Here is a 27,570-nt window from a genome sequence, read left to right as displayed (position 1 = left end):
GGTCCGAGGTATCCGTACTCCATATGTAATGTAATATTTCATGGTGTTTCCCTTTATGTGTTAATCATCCTTCATGAACTGTATTTCTTGGGCAGTTGCATGTCCATATCAAGCGACATTGCATGACTGATTTGCCTGATACGGACGATGGAGTGGCACAGTGGTGCAAAGACACATTTGTTTCTAAGGTGCGTTAGACAAACTTCCCTAATACATGTATATGGCTGGAAATGTTGTCAAAGTAATGAAAAGCAGAAACGTACTTACTAAAGGCCACATTGAAATGAATTTCTTAAACCCCAAAAGAGAGGGAAAACAGTAATACAATAATATTTGTTAATCTTGTTGGACTTTAGCATGTATTCCATAACTTCAGCTAGTTTCTGACTAGCATTGGTGCAACCTAATATCCATGGTTATTGGTGTTGATGAGCAGGATGGTCTGTTAGATAAACACCAAAGTGACAACACATTTGGAGAGCATCTCCATCAACCCATACAACGGCCTCTGAAGCCACTACTGGTAACATAAGATTTACTGCATCTTTTGCCTATCTGTCAAGCTATTAAATGGTTTCTTTTGTATGTCATTTTGACAAGAAATCATGACTTACTGAACTACCTTTTAGTCTGTTTAATATTTTAAGCATGACTGCTAGAAATGAACACAAGAATATAGAGAAGACCCTCTAGGTAGGGTAACAACAAGAAATACTCATGGAAGAAATCACTCCACTCATACAATCTCCAGCATATACAATACTATGATTCTCTCATGAGCATTATCGGGGGTTTATGCCAGCTACTTCACAAGTCTAGTGGGCCTACTTTTTACCCACCGACTATCCAGTGGGCCTTATTCCATGATTATGGCCACATTACATTAATTATCTCCCTTAGGTACCACACAGGCTTACACTTCATGAGTCAGCTTTCCTGCCAGCATACTACCTTGCTCTCAGTTCCTAGATGGTCGCATGCTAATGATTTAGGGCTGCTGGTGGCCCATGAGGCAAAGTAGTAGCGATTTAGGCATAAGCTGTCCAATGCAGGCATTAAGCTGTCTGAGGAGGAAGATGTTCTTACCTGGGGTGGGTGCATGATAGATGGGCAAATATCGGCAAAGGAAACTATAATTACATCTCTCAGGGACGTAGGCTCCCTAATGGTGGTTCTTGGGTGAGTCGTGACAAAAATGTGGAAATGGGAGGTTCCCCTTAAGCTAAAATGTTTTATGTGGCTGGTATTCCACAATAAGATTCTTACTTAGGAGAACCTCACAAAAAGAGGTTTTGAGGGCCTGGTATGTGCTCATTATGTGGCGGAGCAAATGAAGTAACAATTCACCTCTTCTTGTATCACCCATTTACTGCATCTACCTGGCAGGAGGTATTAAGATTCTTCAAGATTTAGTTTGTTCTGGACTGCTCCTCAATTGATGCATGTCTTTCTCAATGGATGACGGATCTCAAAGAATATAGTACTCTCCCTTTCTACCTATGCCGGGGGATTTGGATGTGTCATAATGAAAAAATATTTGACCAATCCCCTCCAGATGTGAGGCAAACAGGGCTGAAGATATTGGCCTTCTTTTAGGAGATAAGGCCTAGGAGGCCTAAGGAGTAGGGAAAAATCGTATCTACAAAGAAATTGGGTCAACAAAGCCAATAGGTTTTTTTGACAGAGCTTGATCTGACGGGGAATGTGGATGTGGTGCCTACACTGTTCTGCAGCAGGGTCAATCCTATTGTTTTAGCTGGTCTGGGGGGCCTGGAACTAATAGTAGAGCGGAAATGCTTGCACTATGGGGTGTCTTACAATGTGCCAAATGGATGGAAATTGAAGAGATTGTGATTGCTGGGATTCTAAATCTGTGATTGAGTGGGCTCAGGGTCTCTAATTTTGGGGTTCCCTCTCTCTTCCACTGGATGACCCAAATTTGGGCTTGGTGGCTTCATTTAGTCACATTTCCTTCACCCACATCTATTGGGAATAGAATAGTGAGGCCGACCTCCTTTCCAAAAGAGGCCATCTGGCACGCTCGGGTGTCATCAGTTACTCGACTCCTGTTCATGGTGTGCCTTGTTGCTCTGACAGTTTCATGTTTTAGAGGCAGGGGTAGCCTTTACATCTCCATTTTGGCTGACTTTTATTTCGGTTTTGGCTGTCACATAAATGAAGCGCATAGAAGCATCTGTTTCCAGGTTCTGGTAGTTATATTAGTCTACGTTTTGTGATTAAGATCTGTAGCTCCCTTTGTCGTTTAGTCATGGTTTCTGACGCTGTGATCTCTGTTTTTTTTGTGATCTTTGTTTTTCTTTGGCGTGATATGTTAAATGAGGGATCATTTTGTCCTCTCTGCTGAGAGACTTTCTGAATTAAGCTACAATGTAACCTCCTTTTGTTTTAAGTAATGAAAGCCAAGCTGTTTTTTTGTTTTGAAAAAAAAGTTTCCTCCCTAGGTACTGCTGTCCACGAAATTGCACTCCCAGAAATGTGGGAAAAATCCTCAACCCCACAAGGTGTGTGCTTTGTGGCAACGCTCAAAGAAGGGGTTGTCACCTGATCCCAACTCTCTCTGTTTAGCCTCTCTCGTAGCTAAGACAAGGGGGGGTGGTCCGTAAGGAAAATTCTAAAGGAAAACTTGCTAATGTTAACAAGGTCTAGGAGATAATTAATAAATTAACTAGGCAGACTTGAAATATAACTTGAAAAGTAAAGAAATTAATTAGCAAGTATAAATGTTTATGAGCATATAAACGTCAACAAATGTAAATAAATCAATTATATTCAACAAGATATCTTGCAAGACAAGTTATGATTAGACCAGTGCCAAATATACTTGCAAGAAATATATGCTCAAAATGAAATTATGATACTTGAAATGAACTATAGCCTTTTTCAAGTTACAAGTTGCAAAGATGGAAAGTTGCAAAGGAAGTGTTATTGGATCAAAACCACAATAGATTATATACATATTAGAGATATGAGAAACAAGATTTAAATAGAGCTTGCAAGAGAATAAAGCTTGTACTTAGAAAAAAGATGCTCAAATATGATATAACATTTAAAGAACAATTAGCATGAGCATGAAAACGAAATAAACAAGTACAAGAATATTAAATGAGATGCTTGCAAGTAAATGATAAGCTCGCAATCCAAATTGTACAATAACCAAATATGTGCAAAATAAAACGAAGTTATATGTGAGTGTGTGAAGTTAAGTGTTCTTGGTAAATTTTATTATATGCCTAGTCTAAAGTTTGACTTCCCTGCAATTCCTTCAGCTTGGTAAGGACTCATAGGTAGTTGCAAGAAGGCTAGGATGAGGAACCAACGACTTCATTAATGATATCCACCCAGAACTTCAAGACAACCTGCATGCCTTTGTTCTTACAAGGGACCTAGCCACGCAAGAGAACAGCGAGGTCATGCGTTTTAACTTTTAACCATTCATCCAAACTCAAATCTAGGGAGATTGAATGATAATTGAGGAAGTTTCTTAAATGTCGATCAACCAAGCTTATGCTTGGAGGTAAATTTTAGAGACCCAAAAAATGTAATTGAGATGCTAAGTTAATACAATTGCTTCAAATGCAATTGGAAATTAAAGTGAGATGTTTCAAATGTGAAATATCTTAAGAATATCAATAGAGAAATACCATTCCACTTTAATGATCAAATTAGCGATTAGTAAATTGAGCACAAATTATGATATCAATGTGAGATTAACTTTATACTAATGATCAATGAATCAAGCGAAAATCAAGCAATGAAGCAAATACGAATTAGATCAAGAAACTACTGAAAAATGCAAATTAGATCAAGTAGAAAATGAAACTACTTAATGAAGCAAAAGCGAGTTAGTCTAAATCAATGATGAGTGATTAAAACTACTTGCAAAAATGAAATTAGAGATTAGATCTAGCAATTAGATTATGTACTGAGCAAGAACTAAACTAAGCTAACAATGCAAAGTAAGCAAGGAAACTAGCTAAATGCAAAACAAGAAGCAATCATCCAAGGGATCCTCCTACCTAGTGAGGAGACGAGATACAAAGGGGAAAAACCCCAAGCTCCCTCCAAGAAGAATATTCTCTTTTTATTAATATAGGTGAAACCTCTTAGGGAGAAGTGAGGGTTTTGGATCTTGAGGAGGGTTTACAAAAATAGAGCTTCAAGAGCCAGTACCCTTCCTTAAGATATCAAGAATGCAAATAAGAAATATTTACAATGATTATGGCGAACTTTACAATGGAGATTTCCTTAATGACCAATTCGTTTCCTCCAAGAGATTTTCGCTCAAGCCTTTGACATCCAAGAGAAGGAAAAAATAATTGCACAAGAGGTGTTATCACTTAGAAGGTTTTCTTGGCTGCAACAGAAGACTTCCTAAGGTAACCTTTGCACCAATCTGGTAGATTGAAGGCTAGCCCCTTCAATCCAGAGAGGGGTCTCTCTGACAACCTAATCACCAAGGTTAACAGTTGGCTGTGTTTTTAAACAATGGCTAGATCTTCAGTAGGGTTGGGTTGGAAATAGGGTTTGGTTGGGATGAATCAATTAATCCATTGGGCAATGGGGTCAACAAATCACGTTTTAAATGCAATTACCAAGACATTGACTGTATGAATCAAGATGGACAGAGGCAGGGTAGATGACAAACTATAGACCTATCAAAACATCATTTGGATGGTAGTAGAATAAAGAGATAACAATCCACTACAGCAGGGCATGAAACATGAATCCTGCAAGCTTTAGAAGAAAGAGTGCAGATGTTTAAAATATATGAACCAGAGCATTAAAATAATGAATTCTGTCATATACCTTATTTAAACATCAGAAGACAAACCATAAATGGGCATCACATAGAGAGGAAAACTGTCACTAAAGAAACACTGACTGAGTACACCATCACAAGAATCACTGTATCATTGATCATAATATTCTAGTCATCTTGGTACTTGTAAAAATTAGGTAATTTGATAAACACACAGCAAAAATACCTCTTTTGTTTAGAATCCAACCATTTTTCCTTTTTTTTTTCTGATATATTATATTGGAAAATTACATAAAGTTTCCAGATCCACAATAGCTGGGAGAATTAACTATCAAATATTACAATATCTCCATAAAATAATTTACAAAATATAAATTTAATTCCTATTATTCTAGCTATCTGAATTTCAACTTGACATTGTAAACATTGACCAAAGCATCTATGAAATTGTTATACGAGTTCTCTGCTGCTTCTCTGGAAAGGATGATGAGTCACATTGCTATAATCTGGGAGCTGGAACTGTCACTGGTTTTTAGGATCATCTGTCATCTGTGTATGACTGCTTTCATTCCCCAAAATCTGAACTACATGCTTGATTGTTGATCAATCCTTTACCTGAGAATGGTGAATAAAATCTCCTGCTAATCCCTTTAAAATGGAGCTTGATTACCCAACTGCTGATTTCATGCTTTCAAATACTTTGCCAACTGTACCCTGCTTTTATGAATCTTAATACCAATGCTGATGTTTTACCTCGAATATTCAACTGTTGATTTAGATTAGATTTATCTTTTGCTTTGAGGGTTGACATTTTTTAGGACCAGTTGACCATTGGTTGTAGAATCTCAAACAAAGCAGGTGTATGCCCAATAAATTTTCATGAATCAACATCACTCCAAGAATAGATCTTGTAACTTGGGCATTTTTGTCTCTGTTTCTGTGTGTTCCTTCCTTATGGTCATTTGGGCATATGAAACCCTCCAATGGATTTCTTCAAGGCTGCATTCAAATTGTTGCGTGCATTTTTGCTTGGAGCTATTGAATTATCCTTTTGAGATGCATATGTTTCATATGAATATCTCTTTCGGACATGGAATATGGAAAAAAATAAATTTCCACAAGGTACTGTTCAATGAAGCTGGCAGCAACAGTGATAGTGCTTTTAGTTTCGCCGTGATGTCATGGCATGTGAAAAATCCACAACCCGAATCCTTACTGCAGCAACTGATGATATTACTCCTATTTGTTAAATTCCTTTAAACAAATTACTTGCAGTTTCCTACTGCAAATATCGTAATACATACACTGCAGCCTTTACTTAATTGAATTATATGTGGAAACAAGAGACTGAGCAAGAAAGAAAATACAACACAAATGAAACCATAATTTTTGGACAAATGTCCCTGGAAAAACCCAATGCGGGAAAACTGGTGCAACAGTTTTGAGAGTTTATTATTATTAAGCAGTAGTTCTAACTTCTAATTACAACTCTGGATGCTCTTATGACAATCCAGTTACAGAGAAAAAGACACTAGCAGAAAACTTAGTGATATTACCTCACTTTACCAACTAAATCTTGGCTGATTCGGTAGCTGAACTAACTATCCCCGGCTGCAACTGCGCTGCCCCTTCACAGTAACTGTGTGGGCCTACGTGGAGTTCTCTAAGGCTCTGTGTCAGCTCTCCGCTGAGTCTCCTTGCCTCCTGGAGCTCTGACGTCAACCCTCCCGCCTGATCCGACAACTCCCCGACAAGTTTTGGACTTTTGCTGGAAGACAACTTTGCCTCTGCGCTGGCCCTTTTGGCTTTGCGTGGGCCCTCCTTGCCCAACATCAGTCCTTCTTGGGTCTGCGCTGCCTCCACTTGTGCTTCTCTGCCTCTTTGCTGAGTATTCGGGGTTCCAGAGAAGATACTACAACCCAACTATCCCTACCCCTCAACTACGAGAAATCTCCTCGATCAGAATTTCCTCCTGAGAACTTATCACTTCAGAAATTCGATCTCTTGATCTCGCAGTGTGTTTTCCAAATGACCCACAAGCTTCCTTAAATAATCTTCTCGTTGACGTTCAATGATCCAGATTAAAAGCTAATCAATTTTTAGCTTGATCCTCGTCTTCTTCTAGAAGTTACACCCACAATTAGATTAATACCCATTAATATTTTTAATTTCCTAAGTTTAGACTTAGGGGCCCATTAAAAAATATTAATTATTTTAATAAAATTGTTTTTGGGTGGAATTTCCCAAAACGCTTTCTCGGTTCTTTAGAATACATGTGCCCAAGCCTCCCTACAAAATTTGAGGCCTAGAGCACATCTGATGCTATCCCAAATCAACACTCCCTCTTAGCGAGGAATGTGCTCTAGCAATATACGCTGCTGCATACCACTCTGAGTTTGAAGCGTTGTCCTCTGCGCTGCTGATGTTTGACATGCTGTCTGCCAACTACTGCGTTGTTGCTGCAACTGTACTGCTGCTGACACTGCCACTGTCAACACTGCATCCATACTATAACTCACTCTCAAGTGCTACATCTGTGCTGCTGCTAGCACTGCCACTGTAGTGCAAACTGTTGATGCTACTTTATCAGCAACAGAAAAACATCCAAAATTACTAAACTAATTGTGTTCAGTATGATACCACGTGAATGCTGGAGCCTGACTGCTACCAGTCTCTGCACTCACCCTCTGAATCTATTGCGCTGATGCTGACCTCTGCTCTGTGCCATCTGCACTGCTGCTAACTTTGCTCTTCGTTGTTTAGTCTTTGGCACTTCTAGCCATTGCAACTGTCTCTTCGACACTCCTTGGCACCATCTGACACTAGTCCATCCTGCTACCTCTGATCTGGGCTCTCGTAGCAAGGAATTGATCCAAGAGGTTGGCTCCTCAAGGATTTTGCACATCTGTAGCTCTTTTGAGCTACAACTCCAAATCAACTCTCGGCTGTCATGGCGAACTCCTCTTCCTTGATCTTCGTGGGCGCAGCCTTCTAATCGTACTTCTCATCCTTGTCCTTCTTCTTGAGAGGACACTAAGTAGCGTAGTGATCCATCTCACCACACCTGGAACACTTGATCTTTGAGACATCCTTCTTACGACTTTGCTGCTCCTGCTGTCCCTTCGATGCAAGGGCTGCATTATCCTCCTCCTCCTTGGGCTTCGACCCACTGTTGCTACTTCCGTCAAGTTTAACCTTGACTAAGTCTCTCCTCAGCTCCTCTTGTTTTAGAGCTGCCCACATCTCATCCCAATTCAGCAAGGCTGCTCTGCCCAGGATACTCTGGACAAAGACTTTCCACTCATCTGAGATAAAATTGAGGGCCAGTGTAACCAACTCTGAATCTTGAGGTGTATGCCCCGCAATAGACAATTCATCACGGGTCTCCTTAAGCTTTGTGAGGAACAGATCCATACGCTCCCCCTTCTGCATCTGAGCAGATCTCAACTTTTGCTCCAAGTACATCTTTCACTGCTCGGAAGATCCCTGATATAACGTAAACAATGTGTCCCACATCTTGTTAGCAGTCCCTCTGATAGTGATGTGACAGACCACATGATCCTTCACTCCGTCGAGGATCATTCTTTTTTCCTTTGCCATTTCAGCTCGGTACTTCTTCAATAGATCTGCATCTGCAGGGACAACCACCACATTGTCGACGTATGTCTTGAGGGCATGCTCATCTAGAAGGAACGACATTCTTGCCTTCCAGATGACGTAATTGGATGCCCTATCCAACCTATCTTGACCCCTCAAGCCACTGGTTGCCATTTCTGCCACAAATGTAGAAAGTCGAATGACCTCCTCTCTCCTCTGTGCTGCTGCTAGGCTAGCCTATGCACTCCTTGCTGGAGCTAGTAAAATTGCTGCCCCTTGTTGCTGCCCAACTCTAGAGAATTCGAATTCCTTGGCTCGGAATTCTCTGAGAAAGAAATTCCCTCAGCTGTGCTTCTCCTCTTTCTTTTAACAATTTTCTGCCCAACAAACTGCCAACAGAAAAATATGCATCCCACCAGGTCTCCTCACGCTGAGGCTTTAGCACTACTCCCTCTGCCCTGACAACAAATCGAACTAGGGGTCCTCCTCTCCGTCAACTCAGTCGAAGAGAGACTGCCTTAAAATTTCAGCCCTCCGGCTAAGAATTGCGCAAACCCTTTGGGGTTTCAAATTGATGCCTCCTGCAGCTTTTCAATCTCCCTCTTCTGCTTAGCGCTGGGCTCTCTGTCACTGCTCTTCTTGTTCCACCTGCAGCTTTGATACCATGTGAAAATTCCACAACCGGAACCCTTACTGCAACAACTGATGATATTACTCCTATTTGTTAAATTCCTTTAAACAAATTACTTGCGGTTTCCTACGACAAATATCATAATACATACACTACAACCTTCACTTAATTAAATTATATGCGGAAACAAGAGACTGAGCAAGAAAGAAAATACAACACAAATGACACTTTTATTTTTGGACAAATGTCCCCGGAAAAACCCAATGCGGGAAAACCAGTGCAACAGTTCTGAGGGTTTATTATTATTAAGTAGGAATACAACTCTGGATGCTCTTCCGGCAATCTAGTTACAGAGAAAAAGACACTGGCAGAAAACTTAGTGAGATTACCTCACTTCACCAACTAAATCCTGACTGATCCGACAATTGAACTGACTATCCCTGACTACAACTACGTTGCCCCTTCGCAGTAACTGCATGGGCCTACGTGGAGATCTCTGAGGCTTTGCGTCAACTTTGTGCTTGGTCTCCTTGCCACAAGGAACTCTGACGTCAACCCTCCCAACTGATTCGGTAGCTCCCTGACGAGTTTCAGACTTCTGTTGGAAGACAACTCTACCTCTGTGCTGGCCCTTCGAGCTCTGCATCAAGCACTGCGTGGGCCCTCCTGGCCTAGCGTCACTCCTTCCTGGGTTTGCGCTGCTTCCACTGGTGCTTCTCTGCCTCTCTGTCGAGTATTCGAGGTTCCAGAGAAGATACTTCAACCCAACTATCCCTTCCCCTCAACTGCAAGAAATCTCCTCGATCAAAATTTCCTCTTGAGAACTGTGAAAATTCCTAGTGTTAAGGAACCCCTACTGCAGCAAAAAGTGAATTTACTTCTCCTACTTGATTTTAATAATAATCAAGTTATTTTCTGAATACTGAAGCAAATTACTTATGCAACCTACACTACTTTAAATTTGATTACATGAAACAGAAAATTGAGCCAAGAACAAGATACATAGGAGAGTTATTTTTGGACAAAATAGTCCCCGGACAAACCCAATGCAGGAAAACCGGTGTAGCAGCTCTGAGGGTTTTCTATTATTAAGCAGTAATTCTGAATACAAATGTTGGTTTCCCTCCCGGCAAACCGGTGACAGAGAAAATACAATGGTGGAAAACTGAGTGAGTTTTACCTCACTTCACCTGGCAGATTCCGACTGATCTGGCAACAAAACTGGCTAACCTTGGCTACCTCTATGCTGGCCCTGCGTAGGCCCTACATCAGCCTTATAGGCTCTGTTTCAGCTTTGCGTTGTTTCATCTGCCTACTGCGTCAACCTTCCCAACTGTTCCAGTAGTTCCCCAACAATTTCGACTTTCTGCATGGAGGATAGCTTCTGCTTCTGCGCTGGCCCTTCTGGGTCTGCGTGGGCCCAGATTGGCCCATCGCCAGTTCTCTTAGCTGCCGCGCTACCTCCAATAGCTTCTCTCTGCCTCTTTGTTAGTACTCCCGAACTATCCCTGCCCCTCTATTGCAGAATGCTCACCTAGTTCGAATTTCTTAGCTTCGTAGCCCCAGAAATCGAACTCCAGATCAATTCCTTCTCTCCGTGTGTATTTCTAAATGAACCCCAATCCTCCTTCTTATACTTTTGTCATTGAGACTTTAACGACCGAGATTAAGTCTCTAATCAACGGCTAAGATTAAAACATGACTTGCTCTGCCTTCTAGATCATTCTTACCCATATTTTGATTAATACCTATTAATATTTTAATTTTCCTAAGTTTAGACTTAGGAACCCCATTAAAAATATTAATTATTTTAATAAAATACAATCCGGGTGGAATTTCACCAAACAGTTTTTGGGTCCTTTAGAACTCATGTGCCTTAGCCTCTCCACCAATTTTCATGGCTAGAGCACATCTGGTGCTACCAAAAACTAACAAGAACTTCTCACTTTAGAAATTCGATCTCTTGGTCTCTCAGTTTGTTTTTCAAATGACCCTTATGCTTCCTTAAATAATCTTCTCGTTGACATTCAACGACTCTGATTAAAAGCTAATCAATGGATAAGATCATTTTAGCTTGATCCTCGTCTTCTTCTAGAAGTTACAGCCACAATTAGATTAATACCCATTAATATTTTTAATTCCTAAGTTTAAACTTTAGACTAAGGGTCCCATTAAAAAGTATTAATTATTTTAATAAAATTGTTTTTGGGTGGAATATCCAAAACACTTTTTGGGTTCCTTGGAATACATGTGCCCAAGCCTGCCTGCAAAATTTGAGGCCTAGAGCACATCTGATGCTACCCCAAATCAACATGGCAATGGTCCAACTATTATCACTGAAGAAGTCTTTATAGAATCTCGAAATTAGTCACAAAGAAATCAAGTTAACTTTGAATCCTTGAGAATAATGTGGTAACTATTTCTAGCTAATGCATTAATGCACTTGCCAAGCGTTGTGAGGGAGATCACCAACATTATTCGAATCATATTCAAAATCACTATGTGCCTTGAATACTACCAAACCAAAGTATGCCACCAAGAAGGGAAACTGCCATTTGACTGGGTTTTTGTGGCATTTTATTGCATTGAGGAGCTCTTTCTCGACAATTAGTGCCATAATCTGTCACCTAGTTCTCAACAACTGGCATCTTTCATGAGCTTATTTCTATGGTATTCACTCTTGTAGCTGGGCACGGGAGGATTTGACCAAATTTCCTTTGGTGCTAAATTTTGACATTTGCAGACAACTTTAAAACTAAATGAAGACTCTTTATAATGTAGGCCTTCATATAAGAAGGAAATTGAAAAGAAAATGATGATGTAGACAATTTCCAATCTTGAAACCTATCAATAATTGCCACAGTCCGTTGACTATTCAACACGAAATTTGATTTTGAACTTAAACTCTGTGTTTGGCAGCGTGCATTTCTTCTTTGTTTCGGGTGCTGATTTTTTGTTCTGTGTTTATTTGTGGGATATATCCCACATTGCTAGGAGTAAAATACCTTTTATTGTTTATATATGCCTAAACTTCCAACATTTCTTGATGCGTTGTGCTAATGCTATGCCCCTTGTGGGCTTCTCCCTTGGCTTGTAAATGTTGTGTTGATGTTTGGCTTGGCTTGTAGCTTGTGGACTTTAGTCGATAATTGGTGGAGTTTGGCAATGAAATATAATAGTTGGAGATTGGCCCTAAGGAGCCAATAATTTTTACTGAAACTTATAATAAGCCCGTCAAAACCCGAGAGCAAAGATTGAAGACCAAAATGGCTTTTAAAGCAATTTTCTTTTTGTATGCCAACTTAGACAACTTGCCAAAACATGTAGCTTTTGTCTTTTAATCATCCTGGTTCCAACATTAGCAAAAGTGGTGCTACGAAAATGAAAACATCCCTGGCACTACAAAATCAACCCTTTAGGAGTGCTATGAAAATGCCAAAACTTCAGGTGCTACGAAAATAATTTGGCAACACCCACGAGGCTACATAAAATTTATATAGTGCTAACAAGAGGGAGAGAAACCCTCTTCTTTGCTAGCGACCAAGAGTATAGACGACTTCAAAAAATATATATCTGTGGATTTTGAATTCTTCAAATTGAAACCCCTTCAAATCGTTTTTTAAAACCCTTAAGTCCTTGAGATTCCACAAGGGATCTGCACAAGCCACCAAGAGGATGCTTAGATCTGAAGTAATAGAAATCGGATCACAATATAATAAGAATATACAATTATTAATACACATTGCAAACCTTAAGAGTATAAGGACAACTCTGCTCTTGGGCAAACAAGAAATAAGCTCTTAAATAGCTAGATCAAATAAGTAAAAACACATCAATAAATAAGTAGATCTTAAAATTTATGATGTTTGCAAGCTATGACAAGGAAACTCCCTCTTAAAAAATCGCTTGATAAGTATTTGAGAGAAATCAATGTGGGTTCTTCCACTTCTATCCCTTGAGAGTTGGTTCGTTCAACCAAAAACTTAACCAATGCTCAAGATCTAATTCAGAAAATTATAGATCTCTACACACTTCAAAAGATATTGTTAGATCCACAAGGGATTGGACTACACAAGGAAAAAAAGACTAAGGGTTCAACGAAAAACCCACCAACACTTCTAGATTTAGAGTGGTCCTCCAATCCAGAAATTTAAACAAGATACCTTGTATAAATTAATCTAAAAAATGGCATATGAAACTAGCAAATTATAGATCAAATCGTGTTAGAGCATTAAGTACAAATAAACCAGAAAAATATTACCATATAAGTGAAAGAATAACACCATGAAGCATGTGACCCAAAGTCTTTCTTTATTAGATCAGAAAAAATCCAGTACAAAAATGCCGCAGAGCTTCGCTTAGTCTAGTAGCTCGATTTTTCTATGTTACAAATGAGAGAGAGAAGGCTCTCTTAAATAGAAAAACTTAATCTCCAAGTGATCCCATGCTAGGACATCTTTATCCCAAGGAAAAAAGTTAAAACGTTTAGATTTCTCCAAAAAGTTCGTAGCCCTTGATTGCTTGCACAGATCTCCATGAGGGATAGTCATTTGGTACAAATCGTAAATGGTTGGAGTGGAAATTAAGTGCTGGAGTAGTGGGAGAACCTTCTTGAATTTATTCCAAATTAAAACTTAACCAAAACCCCATTACTTCTTTGGAACTTGAATTATCCTCCTCTTGAAATGTGTTTTTTTGGACCATTTGTTGTAGCTGAGACCATCAAATTCCTTTTGGGGGACATTTTCCTTGATTAGTGGAGATTCAAATCACCTTTTGATTTGACTTCACTTCTTGGGAAAGTCCACTTTATTTTTTTTATCATTTTCCTTTTGGAGAGAATTTTATTTTTTTCCCATTTTTAATTTCCGGCTAATTATTTGCCAGTTTTTGTCAAAAATTAAAAAAAAAGGTTTTGAGGGGTAAATAATTTTTTTTCCACCCTCAAAGTGTGCCTAAATAGAAATTTGAGGTATAGAGATATAATTTTGAGTATTGATGCCCCCTACAACTTCTATAAACAACACTTACTAGATCATTATCAAATTTACGTAGAAAATACCTGTCAGCGGGAAATTTTAACAATTAAAATTTGACACTTAGACTCAACCAAATTCCACGAAACTTTAGAGATGATCTAGTATGGTAACATACATGGACTCTAGACACTAGGACTTACCTAAAACTCTACCATCAAGCCGCACTCAACTTTGGGGTATATCTGGGAGAAAATTGATTATAAGTGTTGAAAAACACAAATAATGAACCAAGGAAAAAAAACTCCCTAGAGTGAACTCACTTGCTAGTATAGTCATAAGCTACCTAGAGGCTAGCCCTTTTATATGACTCTTTTTTCCATCGTAGTAGAATTATTTTTACATTATCTCTGTAGGGATGCGGAATCTGTACAACAAACCATTGAGAAGAAGAAGAAGAAAGCTCTAGAATTATGACTGTTCTGATGATGCTAGAGTGCTCTGAGGTGTGCTTTGATCATGGAACCTTTGACAAGTCTTCAAGTACATTTGAGATTTTTTAGGTACCTAATATTACATTAATTATACTCACTAGGCATTGTTCTCTGTCTTGGATATAAGGGCCATTCTTATCATTTGTTGAGGAGGCCAATCCTTCAAAATGAATAAAATGATTGCACGGCTAGAATGGAGGAGTTAAGAAAATTGTTCTAAATTATTGGCTATATAATCATGTTCAATGGTTGGACAGATGAGAAGGGGAGTGCCTTTAAATTTCTTTAGTTGATTGTCTGAAGGGGACAATGTTTAATAAATATGCTGATGCATCTTCACTGCTAAACATACCACACTGTTATGTAGCTTGTTTGATGGAGTTCATCTTGGAGATATGTGTGGAGCATATTGTGCAACTCATAACAGATAATGTTTCTAATTATTTGGCAATTTACAAAATGTTAATGGACAAACACTCGTTGTTTTGGACTTCATGTGCATTCATCAATGTTGTTGGATATTGACAATGTTTAATTTGTCAAGGAGATGATCAATGAGTCTAAGGGCATCACTAAATTCACATAGCGGTACCTCAACACTTGGCCCCATTAGGTGTTAGTGTTTATAGCTCAGACATGTATTTCCATGAGGGTGTCTACTTATGGAAATCATCTTTAAATATATCCTATTCTTTTTCTAGAAGTTCACTTTATTAATTAATTAATAAAGCGGACACTTTTTATTATTATAAATTAAACTAATTAAAGTGGGTCTCTTAATGATTCAATTAAAAGAGAGCCATTCATCTCACGATTAGATCTTAACCATTGACAAAGAAAGAGAGAGCAAATGACAAAGACACACAAATAACATTAATTTTACAAATCATGTGAGTGAAAGAGAAAATGATAGATCTGATTTTCAGCCATTGACAATGAGTTTTCACTTTCAGTAGTAGTTCAACAAGGAGAAGGCAGCCAATCAGCAGCGGGGAGAAGAGAATTTGTACAACCTAGCGATGTAGGTGGCACAACCGTTCGTATGGTTTTAGTACAGCCATACGAGTTGCAAAGCAGACTATCTTGATTTCCATTTGGACTAAATTTTTCAGGTTTGCTATTTGTTTGATTAATTTGTCAGAGCCATTTTTCCTGTAAGGGAGCTCTTGTAAGTAAGTTTTGATGATATTTTAAAATGGTCAATGATCTAGAAGAGCAGAAATAATTTTGCATTGCGTGTGATAGCTTTTTGTTGACAAAATTGGTACCAAGAAAGTGTTTCCTAGGCATTTATCCTTTTGTCCTAGGGAGACACATTAATAACCTTTTTGTCATGTGACATGATGTGTTATATTAATGTCATGGAGTAAAGTCACTTTATGAGGTGGTACATGTGCTAGGTACCTTTTATTTAAGTCACTTTATGTTTTAAATGCGACTTTATGGAAAAACATGTACAAAGTGACTTTTAATATAAAGTGATTTTTTTATATTTTAAAAGTTACTTTATGAGAGAAAAAGTGCACATGGTACAAATTGTTAAAAAGATGACTAGGAGTTCTTTAAGTGAGGGGGACTACATAAGAGAGGGGGTCAAGTGGGGGACTTCAGCTCAAGCATTGATCTCATGGGATGAGATTTAATCTCAGCCCTTGATCATTAGGTTTAGATTTCCCCTCTCTATGAGAAGAAAAGAAGGAAAAGGAAAGGGTTTTTGCATTCATTCTCATGTGTGATATTGAGAAGAGAAAGGAGAGCGTAGGAGGAGCTCGAGTGAGAGCGAGGCAGAGTTTGATTGCAGGGAAAGGAGGAGCGTATAACAAGAGGGAACCTGAGTTTTTAGCTGACTGTACAACACACAGTCCAAGAATTCATGACAGTTCCCTGGCTGAGATTTGAGGAGGTTCCAGACCAGTTTTAGAGTGATTTGCAGGATGGTTTTTTAAGGGAGAGTCTGCACTGTTTTGTGAGAGAGACTGAGAGTGATTCTTAGTGTAAATCAAGGGTGAAGGGGGCTGTTCGAAACCCTTGATTTTTTTGCCAAAATTACAAGAAGATTCAGGCCGAGTTGTAAGGAATGGATTGTTCAGATTTGTTAAAAGCCTGAGTGTGATTTTCAGCACAAATCTTGTGGAGGAATAGGGCAGTTTGAAGCCCTCATTATTTTGGTGTTTACACAGGATTGCAGGCCTGATTTTTTGAGACAGTTATAGCAAAAATTTCAGGCTAGGATATTGATCTGTGTTTGCTGTGATATCTGGCTGAGTTTTAGGCTAGAAGGCAGCATTGATTGGTTGGATAGCTGAGTGTGAGACTCCTTGTTTTTCTAGCTGTGAAGAGAGGCTGTTCTATTCACTGTTATTCTGCCATAGTCACAGTGACACGGCTGAGATTTAAGGATAACTGATCTGCATACCTTTTGTGATTAGAAACACGATTTCTAAGGCTGAAAAGGTCTTGCATCCCAAGGCTGTTAAGAGAAGACTGTGGTGCAAAATTCTGGGCATATTTTTCTCAATTTGGCTCAATTATCTAGACTCTATTAGGTGATAGAAAGCACGGAATTCTAGACAAATCAGATCTTTGTTTTATGACTGTGTGGAGGCTTGAATTTCTGTTTCTACCGGAGCAGTAATATCTCCAAGGAAAAGGTAGATAAATAGTTTTATTCCTGCTGCGTAATATTTTCCTTAAGAGCAATCAAAATCCTCCTTGAAGACTAGTTTTCCCCCTGTGGGGTTTTCCAGGGTCATTTGACCAAAAATAATTGTGTAAAATGTCTATTTTTTGAGTGTGTGTGCTTGCAAATTATTTATTGTATCAACTGAAATCAAAATGGTAGAGGTAGCTCTATAATGTTTCCTTTAAATTTGTAAAAGTTTTATATCAGACCATATTAGTTTGGGACTGTGGGCAATAAACTGATGCAAAATAAATTGAAACTGTGACGGCTACAGTACAATAATTTTTCTACATGGTATCAAAGCTTGGAAAGCTCTAGATCTGAGAAAGTAGCCTTCAAATCTGAGGAAAAACCTTCAGCTCATAGAAAAAATCCAGCAAACACCCTCTGCTAGAACAATGAAAAGACAAGCCTAAAACACATTCAGAGACCCAAAAGATTGTTGGTTGAGAGGGAGGAGTTTACAATAATCAGAGATTTGAGATTTTGTGTTGGTTTAGAGGGTCATGGTGACTGGTATAAGGGTGAAGGACATATTGGTAGGGGCATAAAACTTTGGCCCCTAGAAGGAGAGGATGATGCTTTTGTTTGAGGAGTTGGAGGTATGGGACATTGTGGAGAATGTCGTGCAACCTCCTACAAATCTTGTTCAGTTGAGTGAGTTCAACAAGAAGAATGTAAAAGCAAAGAGAATCATTCTCGATGCCATCATAGACAACCTATTCCCTCATGTGACCGGGATGAGGTATGCCTACGAGATGTGGGAGTCCATTGTCAGACTAGACTAGAGCTCCAATGAGAATAAGAGGATGGTGTTGAGAGAGAAACTAAGAAGTACCAAGATGACCAAGATCGACACTGTGACCTCATAGCTCACTAAGATCTCTTAGGTGAGAGATGAGTTGGCTGCCATGGGAGAGGCTATCCCTGAGAACCAGTTGGTTAGGATTGCACAAGATGGTTTCACCCAACAATGGGATGGATTCATATATGTCATTGTGGCCAGAGAGTATTTTCTAGATTGGAGGAGGCTGTGGGATGATTTCATCCAAGAGGAGGCCTGGAGGAGTGCCATAAGTGGTTAGCCAGAGTGTTGGGAGAGACAAGGAGGAAAATGTTTCCCTTGCGACTAAGGGAAAGAAGAAGAAGCAAGGGTCCACCAGTGGGGCCAAGCAACAGAAGGAGAAAGAGAAGTCCAAGAAGGATATGAGCAAAATGAGATGCTTTGCTTGTGGGAAGATGGGTCACTATGCTTTTAAGTGTCCCATGAAGAAGGGGAAGAAGAAGGATTTGGCAACATCAACTGAGGTGGAGGAGTTTGCCTCTAGGTTTACTGTTTGATACAAAGTTTGCGTTGGTGGTGAGCCTAGCCATTAGTCCTATATCCAAGAGTGTCTGGTTTATATACAATGGAGTATCCTGCCATATGATTGGAGTGAAAGAACACTTTGTGAGTCTTATAGAGGGTGTAGACTTTGAGGTGGTGCTTAGAGATGATACCAGGGTCAGATTGGCAGGTGTGGGGACTGTATCCTTTCAGAGGGAGTAATTGCCACCTCTGAATGTGATGGAGGTCCTATATGTATCAGGGATGAGGAGGAACTTGATATTGGTTTCTTGTATTGAGGACAGGGGATATGTTGTGGCGTTCGGGGATGGAAAGTGTGGATGTATCTCGTGGGATCTAGGATGGCATTTGCTAGAGTGATTGGGGTTCATGAGCGAACACTTTAAAGGTTCATGTTTCAGCCTGCCAGGACCATGAAGAGGTCACATGAGGGTGATTGTGTAGAGCAGTAGGCTCCTAGGCAAGGGAGCACGCTGTAGGTTTTAGGGTTCATTGCTACAGGTTCACACAGGTAAGGTGTATTATTGGCTTCTAGGATGACAGGATATCAGAGTGTAGGATCTCAAAGTGAAGGAACTCTGAGTATAGGATTACTACAGGCGATAGGGGCATTTTCATCTAGGCCACAGGTGTCAAGGGGTGGAGATGAGGCTCCCACACTTGTGTAGGAGACTTCTTCAGGGTGGAGGAAGGAAATAAGGCTTTATGGTACCTTGAAGGAAGCACATGAGTCAGTGAGGGAGAGCAGACTACTAGAGATGTTGCGTGGTGATGTAGCGAGAGTAGTGGGTGACAAGATGGTATTGTTACACTCAAATTGTCAAAGTTTTTGGGAAGCGGAAGTACCAACTTTTTCAACAAGGATCGGATCACATATCAGCAATCCGTGTGTCATGGTCATCCCATTTTGCAAGTTATATATTGTAAATGATCTTCGTAAACCTTGAGTCTATGTAACAACCTAGGTAAGCCTATAATTTGATGACAAATTCCATCCTAGGAGGTTTTTTAACCTCACTGATTACTTCTGTTTTTCAACATGGCTAATCAGAATAATTTTTTCCCTCCAACTTAAACCCCCAAAAATACGGTGAAATTTATTGTCGAATTATTAGGTAAATCCTAGTGTTTTAGTCGAGTCTGATGTAAAAGTGGTTTGGGAATAATTTAAGCTAATTGGCTAAATTATTTTATTCCAAGTCATTTGGTTTAGTAGATCATATTTTGTTGCAGATGGGTTGTGTGTCTTGAGGGTCTAAGACGAATTTGTATTCCCTCTTTGAGTCTTGTAAATGAAAAATCATATGTATTTAGAGGGTTGGAAAATTAATTAATCCCCTCATGTGTAAATTAATTAATATTTCTGGCAAAATAAAATTAAGTCCTAAGCTAGAAAATTAATTAATTAGATTAAATTTAAGTTGTCTTAGGAAAATAAATTCTCCAAATGGAAAAATTCGTGGGTCTTAAAAGAGTCAATTTTTAAAGGTCCTCCACTAAGGGAATATCGTATTTTTCAAGAAAATTTGGATCCTTGAACCTTGGTGGTTAAGTCAAAGTCAAATTTTTGAGGAAATTAACTGAAAATAATTAATTTTGAGCTAATTAAAATGGAATTAAATGATAAATTCGAAAATTCCTCAAAAATAAAAAATCAAAGGCTAAGATTAAAAGGTCTTGAAGTGTTTATCAACGGTCAAGATTATTTTGACGAGGATCAAAGAAACTGGCCATTATTTTTCCATTTGGAGGATTTATCTATAAATTAGAGAGTCAGTTGAGTCTCTAGTCATCTTGATCTCTGGCTAGAAAATTTTTGCTGATGCATCTTTGTAATTATCGTCCCATTGGGAACTATTTTTTCAATCATAATAAAGACTTTGGGGTGAAAATCAAGGTAGGGTCCCCCCCCCAAACACAAATTTGCTCCCAATTTGCGCTCCCTTTAAAAAAATTTCGCTTCTTGTTTTTGAGGGAGCGAGGACCCGTCAGGAGCGAGGAGCCGTTGGGAGCGATTGCTCCTTGACCGCTCGCCTTTGCTTTGTGAGCGATTTTTTAAGAGGGGGAGCGGTCGGGGAGCGATCACTCCCGACCGCTCCCCCTCTTAAAAAAGCACTCCTATCGGCGCCGAAAAAGGCTGTGTGACCGAGAGAGGGAGGCAACGACCAACAAACAGAGAGGGAGAGGAAAGGGAGGGAAGGGAAGGGGGAAAGGTTTAAAAGATCCTCTCCCCTCCCATTATTCACCCATTTGTCTAAGTTGGAGAGAGCAAGAGAGAGTTTGGAGCTTGGAGAGAGCAAGAGAGAGGAGCTTGGAGGAGCTTGCAAGGGAAATTGGAGCTTGGTATTGAAGGCCAAAGAGGTAGGATCTACACTCTAATCTAGTATTTTTGTTTTTTTATGTTCATTGCTATTTTTTTCTCTTTCAACCATTCCCATTCCTTCATTTTTTGCAAACTCAAAACTTCAAACATCATGGCTATATGGTTTGGCATTTTCTTCTTGTTGGTTCCTCTTTTGGTTATTATGGTGTTGGAGAGTAGAAGGAGGGTTGATCATGATGAAGAAGAGGATGAAGAAATGGGTTATAATGGATTTGATGAAAACCGTGGAGAGGAGTACCTTGGTGAGGACGAAGAGAGTGGACATGATGAGGCCCCAAAAACTAAACAAGACCAAATCCCATTATGGAAATGTGTTAGTAGACCTGAGGCAGGGAAAGGGGCTGAACCAATAAATTTACATGAAACCATTGCAACAAAACTTACATAGGTTCATACACCCGTGCCAGAAGGCACCTCTGTGGGAAAAGACCATGGGATGGAGATAAACCTGTAGCCACTCAAATCAACAAGGGACCTAAAGGGTTTCTTAAGAGGGCAACTGCTAGGTTAAGGGCAACGGTGGAGGCTTAGCCCACTGTCACCATAGCTAAGTCTCTCCTTAAGATAATGTCGGCCTATCTTCAGGATCTCATGTCGGCCTAAAAGACAAGCATTAGTCACTATATATATAGAATAACCTCACCTCATAATCGTCAAGCAATTCAGACATCTTTGATCTGAAACAATACGAATCTCAGAGCGAAGAAGATAAGGGTATTATAGTGAAGAAGGAAGGTGACTACATGTGCATAAATGTCTTAAGGGTTCTCGGGATAAGTTTGTCATGTAAGCGAAGGATCGAAGTCTATTCTAAGACAGTGGCAACTACAGTTAAGGGTTATATCAAGCATTGAATGGTGATAGAAGAAGACCGAAGATAGAGAGGCTATCTTGGACTAAAAAGATCAGTGAAGGCCGAGGACCGTGTCTAGGGTTGCAAAAGAAAAAGGAGATTGAGACTCTCTTAGTGACAGTGTGATAACAGTGCGGAGAAGGACTGAAGAGAAATAGTGTGAAGGTGGAAGACTGTGAAGGCCGAAGAGTGCAAGAGATAGTGACAAGTGTCTTGAAGAATAATTGAGTCAAGTATTTTATCAAGGGTCTTGGTATTCGTCAACAAAAGAATTTATAAGAAGAGATTGAAGGGTTTTCCTCTCAAGAGGAGAGGTTTTGGCCCTGGCAGAAAGCCAACATCGTGCGTTCTTGTCTCTTTGTTTTGGTAGCTATTTGATGAAGTAAGAAATACACACACTAATGATATCAAGAAAAGATTGTGCTAATAAGCTAAAGATAAAATACCTCACAAATAGTTATCATGCCAAGAAGAATCACATAAACTACATTTGCCCTAGATTCTTCAACATGGTATCAGAGCTAAGGTTTTGAAGTCAAAGAAAGGGTAGTAAAAAGAGACATCAAAGCAAAGTTTAAGGGTTGAAGGATCAAGTCTACAACAACAAAGACTTTTTGCCTATACAACCTTCAATAGTCTATACTACTCACATTCTTGGTACTATTGAGATCTCGGTGCCACAATAGGATTAAGCAACCTCGATCAAAGAATAAAGTTTTGATCACAAGTACAAAACTCCCATTCTTTCGGATAAATGAAGTGGTTCAGAATCTCAGATAAGGACAACAGTCCTATGTTTCTCGGATGGACATCATGATCTTTGTCTCGGCATACCTAACACAATCATGTGTGATGTGGAGGATCCATGTGATCTCATAGTTACATAGTTACAGTCTCATGAGGAGGATCTCAATGTGGTATACATCCAAAACATAGTCATGACCTCGGCATAGTTGCAATCACGATGAAGACCTCAGTACAACTATCATATATATACCTTAGAATGGATATCTCATAGTTGTAACAAAGATCTCGGTGAAGATGTAGCATTGGTGTAACAATGATGAAGATCTCAATGAAGGTGCAGTCATGGTGCAACAGTAATGAAGATCTCTGTGGTGCAGTAGTGATGGCCTCAATGGTGGAGCAATAATGATGATCTCAGCAGTGACAAAGAAGATGAATTGAGAAGGTCATGAAGCAGTTTCGGTGATGTCAAGACCACTAATTTCATGGTGCTAAAAGGTCTCCAAGGAAGTCGTGATGAAAGGATACTAATGATGGGCAGCTCAAGCAAAAGAAGCATCAAGGTGAAGATCTCCTCTTCACACACCAAGTAAGTATCTTTCAATTTTATAATCAGATTTGGTTAAATGATTTCATTCTTGCAAGGGGATTTATAAATTGATTAGATAATCAAAAGTCCTTGCATGGAATAAGGAGGATTGTCATAATCCTTATAGAAAAAATAAATCATTGATATCTATGAAAAAGGTCTATGAAGGTCGAGCATTGTTTGAATTCATCAAGAGATTCATAGGATTCATATAATATCACTCAAAAGTCCTCTCATACCAAAATAACAAAAGAGGGGACATAAAGAGAGATATATGAAATGCTAGATATACTCGGAAATTAAAGTAAGGAAGGTTACTTAGACCTCCACAATAGTAAAGGTATCAAAAAATGAAGGAATAACTTCATGAAGATCTAGGAAAGATGATAAGAAGGTAGTCATCATTGATGAGCAAGGTAACAAATATCAATGAACAAAGAAGGTTACCTCACCTGACAATTTGTGGTCTCTATGCTAGATAGAGAAAGACAAGTTGCAGTCTATAGTATTAAAGGATAAAAGAATTCAACCATGTGCAGAAAGGAAAGGCAATGTTGGTCCTCAAGCAATGGCAAAAGTAAGTATAGTTAAGATTCAATGCTATAGAAAGATTTTGGAAGCTCATATCACTAAAAGATGGAGAAAGTTGAAGAAAAGGGCCAAGGAAAGAGGGAGTAGCAAATCTCTCCTGAGTAAGATAGTATCTCTCACAAAAGGGTCCTATCATAAGCTCTTAAATCTTGTGTTATAAGATATGACAATGATAATAAGATGCATCATGGCATCATGGAAGCATTAGAAACAAGAGCTCGTAACATCTCCATAAGGACCATGAAGGACAAAACTCCATGTAAGACAACATGTAGGATATATAGCTCTTGGGAACCTTAGTAGACATTGAAGGAAAGAAAGGGGTCATCTAAGGCTCATCATACATCAAGTCAAAAAGGAAACATCTGCCAGTTGGGGATATACAAGATCCTCAAAATTCTCTGATGGAATCCTCATCATAGGGTTCACTAATCTAGAGAGGAAGCAAGTGTTTCAACAAGAACTCCAACGTATGGAATCCATGAGATGATGATATGACATGAAGTAGATCAAGGGATTGAAGATCTTTTCAATCAAGGAAGCTGCTGGAAGAAGCCTCGATGACCTGAAGGTAAAATAAGGTATGTATGCTTGTGTTTAATATTATAATGTCATGTCGTATGGTTGCAGGTAATATGGATCTTTGCTTCTATCTTAAGAAGCATGATCAAGAGAAAAATGATCTCTTCCTCTGAAAAGATGCAGGAAGGCATAAGTCACACTAGATGAAATCAACATAATATGTCCTCATATGAAGTATGAGGTGGTTGAATACAATAAAAAAACTCTGATTGAAAGCTATGGAATGTGTGAGGATGGAAGAGATCGTGAGATATGAAACCATGATGAAGGCAATCAACATCCAAAAGACCAAGAAGAGTTGACTAGAAAATCTCCCAGAAAGATATGAAATCTTTGATGAAAGTCTGAAAAGAATGAAGACCCTTGATAATGGATGAGTTCATGTAGGGCTACTAGAACAAGACTTGTAAATACAAGTACAACCAACATTCATGCGATCAATGGAAACTCGTGAAAGAAGCATGGAGAGAAAAAGAAGTAGCCATATGAAGAAAGTTCCAGATGTATGCCAAGAAGGCCACTTTCCATGAAGAAAGGAATGACATGATGAAATAAGGAGAGTGATTGATAGCTGTTGCCCTACAAGGAAGAAGCTCAACTAAATTTCACGACATCAAGGAGATCGAGCAACTTAAGAACCCACGAAGAAGAAGCTGCTAATATATAAAAGGAGTTCCTAGCTAAGAGGGAGCTCTGACAGGTCCCTGATCAAGAGGGAGTTTGAATTAGATCACCGCTGATTACAAAGGAGTGACAATTGTGTTTTTCCATTTCATGTGTCATGCACTAGACTAGGACTAACAACTGTAAGTTTGGATGAAGGCCATGAATGGAAATGTAGACACATGATAGACACAACATTCTTGTCCTCACTCGAGAAGAAAGAATGGGAGGATTGGGTAATCGTCTGGCATCCGATACTCTTTGAGGATGTGTAGGGCATCCAAGATAAAAGTAGGCAAGAGGACCGATATTCTTTGAGGGTTGGGAACCCAAGACAAGAATAGTCCTAGAAGGTCATACTCAGTGAACACCCGGGTGGGTATGTACCTTGAGAGACAATGACTAAGGTGTCTATAAGTCATTGGTCTCGCCAACATTGTGTGCTCTGATCTATTGAGAGATAGAGCTATTAGTCAAGGCCTTGCTATGTGACAATGTTGGTTACAATGATGCTATATAGATGGGTTACTAGTCCGACTCTTCTTATAAGATCTCTTCAGTATTGAGAATATCCATGTACCATTTACGAATACCTCCCTAGTTAAGAGGGAGTGTTGAAGAAAGGTGTAACTAGGTTCGGTTTTCATAGTGACTTATAATTAGGATTTCATGTAAAGAAGAAACAAATGTATTTATTGTATTCCTTGCATCATGGGTTTCATGAGCAAGAAGTGTTTTTCATAGGTCAAAGACTTCTTCTTGATGTCTTTAGGTTTTGTTGTCTTGTTACACTCCAAGACATTGTCACTATCTCTCTTGCAGTCGGCTAAAGGAAGGACAATATTCTCCTGAAGGTAATGTTGGCCTTGTTGTCGCAGAAAGTGTCTAGGAACCACGACAATGCTCAGAGTAAGGGCTGCCACTCTAATCTTTACTCACTCTGTTTAGACTTTCTCCTAGACAAGTTAAGGGGGGTAGTCCCTAGGGGTAAATGAATGAAGGAAACCTGTGGAACACAGGCTCTAGGAGACTTAAGGCTGAATAACTTAATGAAAATGAGACAAGTTCTGATTAACTGAGATGAATAAGACACAACCACAAGATAGAAATGATTTTTAGACCAGTGCCTTAGATGTTCAATTAACCACGAACCTACTTGAAGAAACACAATCAAGCTATTCAAAAGAAACAACGATCTTAACATGCAAAATAGTATAGCAATTAAATTCCAAAAGATCTAAATACCATGAAGAACCATGAAATTCAAATGCTAGGCAATTCACAATCCTAGAATTTAAATGATTTTTCTTTAATGACTCAGATCTAGAAAAATTTGTCATTCTCCTATAATCAATCTTTAGAGATGATTTAAAAAATAGTAAGCGTGTTTAACTATAGATAAATTAAACTATCGATACCTCACAATGTTCCTTTTAATTTTTACCTTTAACACAAAAACGACACCAAGAAGGAACTTTAGATTAACAATTTAATTATTCCTTAGGAAATTTTTAATGTGCTTAAGCTTATGAAGCAAATTTAATGTGGCAATTAAATTTTTTAATGTGACCAAAGATAAAAATCAAGAGACCTTAATTAAATTTAATTTTTTAATGGGCTATAGGCCACATAAAAATTTAATTTTTTAAATGTGAAAGCTTAGATTCCCCTTTTGATCTATTTCATTCAATTTCAAAGTCATCAAAAAAAATTTTAAATTTTAATTTTGTTTTAGATTTTCAATGTTTTTTTTTAAATATTTTTTAAATGAAATAAAAAATGAAAATAAAAAAATCAAAACAGAGTCATAAGTAAAAATAAAAATGAAAAAAGGTAAAAACAAAAAATAAAATAAAATCAATAAAAAAATAAAAAAACAACCAAAACAAAAAATCGAATTTTAAATTAAAATGAATCTAACCAAAGTTTAAAAAAATGAAATGAATTTTATTAAAAAGAAGAGCTAACCCTAATGCATACTCGACGATAAAGCAATTAATTTCTTCTTTTGAAATTTGCAGCAAATCAAAAACCTTAGGCAACATATTGAAAACACCAGGCAACATATTGAAAACACCATGGAACAGAGAAATGGTAGCCCAGAAAACTAGAAAAAATTTCCAGAAAAATTTGATTAAAATGTTGAATCCTTTTGCTTCATATTTATCCTTGAAACACTTGTAAAATTTCTAGATTTAAAATTTTAAAACCCTTGGACTGTAAAAAATTTGAATAATATCCCTGCAAAGTGATATTGAGGCCAGATCAACCCTCCAGGGCCTAGATCTAGCTTCAAACAAAAATTTTCCTTCAGATCTGCAACTGCAAAAAAGAAAAACAAAACACCTATAAACGATATATATAATGATGAAATCAAAAACCCCAAAAACCCAGTGAAATAATTACAATAATTACAAATTGAAGGCTCTAAGTAGTTAGATCTATCATTATGCTACACAGAAATTAAAAGATTTTTTAAATTTTAAAGGAGGTGCTAACTCAAAACCCTCATGCATCAATAAAGCAAAAAGTCTTATGATAAGCCAGGGATTAATTTCGCTGGGCTCTTCAAAAAATACGGATCGAGAGTTGGCTGATCTAATTGAAAACTTCTCCTAACGCTTGAGGATCTAAAATGAAGATTTCCCTGCAA

General features: G+C 38.5%; 1 protein-coding gene across 1 annotated transcript in view; it reads left to right on the top strand.

Annotated features, from left to right (window-relative positions):
- LOC149162402 (1-acyl-sn-glycerol-3-phosphate acyltransferase 2-like) overlaps positions 1 to 27,570 on the top strand; it is a 297,961-nt gene that overhangs the window by 224,381 nt on the left and 46,010 nt on the right. The window contains exons 9-10 of the mRNA XM_089437250.1: positions 96 to 188; positions 437 to 523. Of these exons, the coding sequence (XP_089293376.1) occupies positions 96 to 188; positions 437 to 523 (180 nt within the window). The remainder of the gene's footprint in view (positions 1 to 95; positions 189 to 436; positions 524 to 27,570) is intronic.

Source organism: Pinus tabuliformis, chromosome 5_2 (genome assembly GCF_031772625.1).
Source record: "Pinus tabuliformis cultivar Carrire ecotype Pingquan chromosome 5_2, CPIR1, whole genome shotgun sequence".
Lineage (NCBI taxonomy): Eukaryota > Viridiplantae > Streptophyta > Pinopsida > Pinales > Pinaceae > Pinus > Pinus tabuliformis.
Note: the sequence above shows the minus strand (reverse complement) of the source record. Positions and strands in the feature narration are given on the sequence as shown.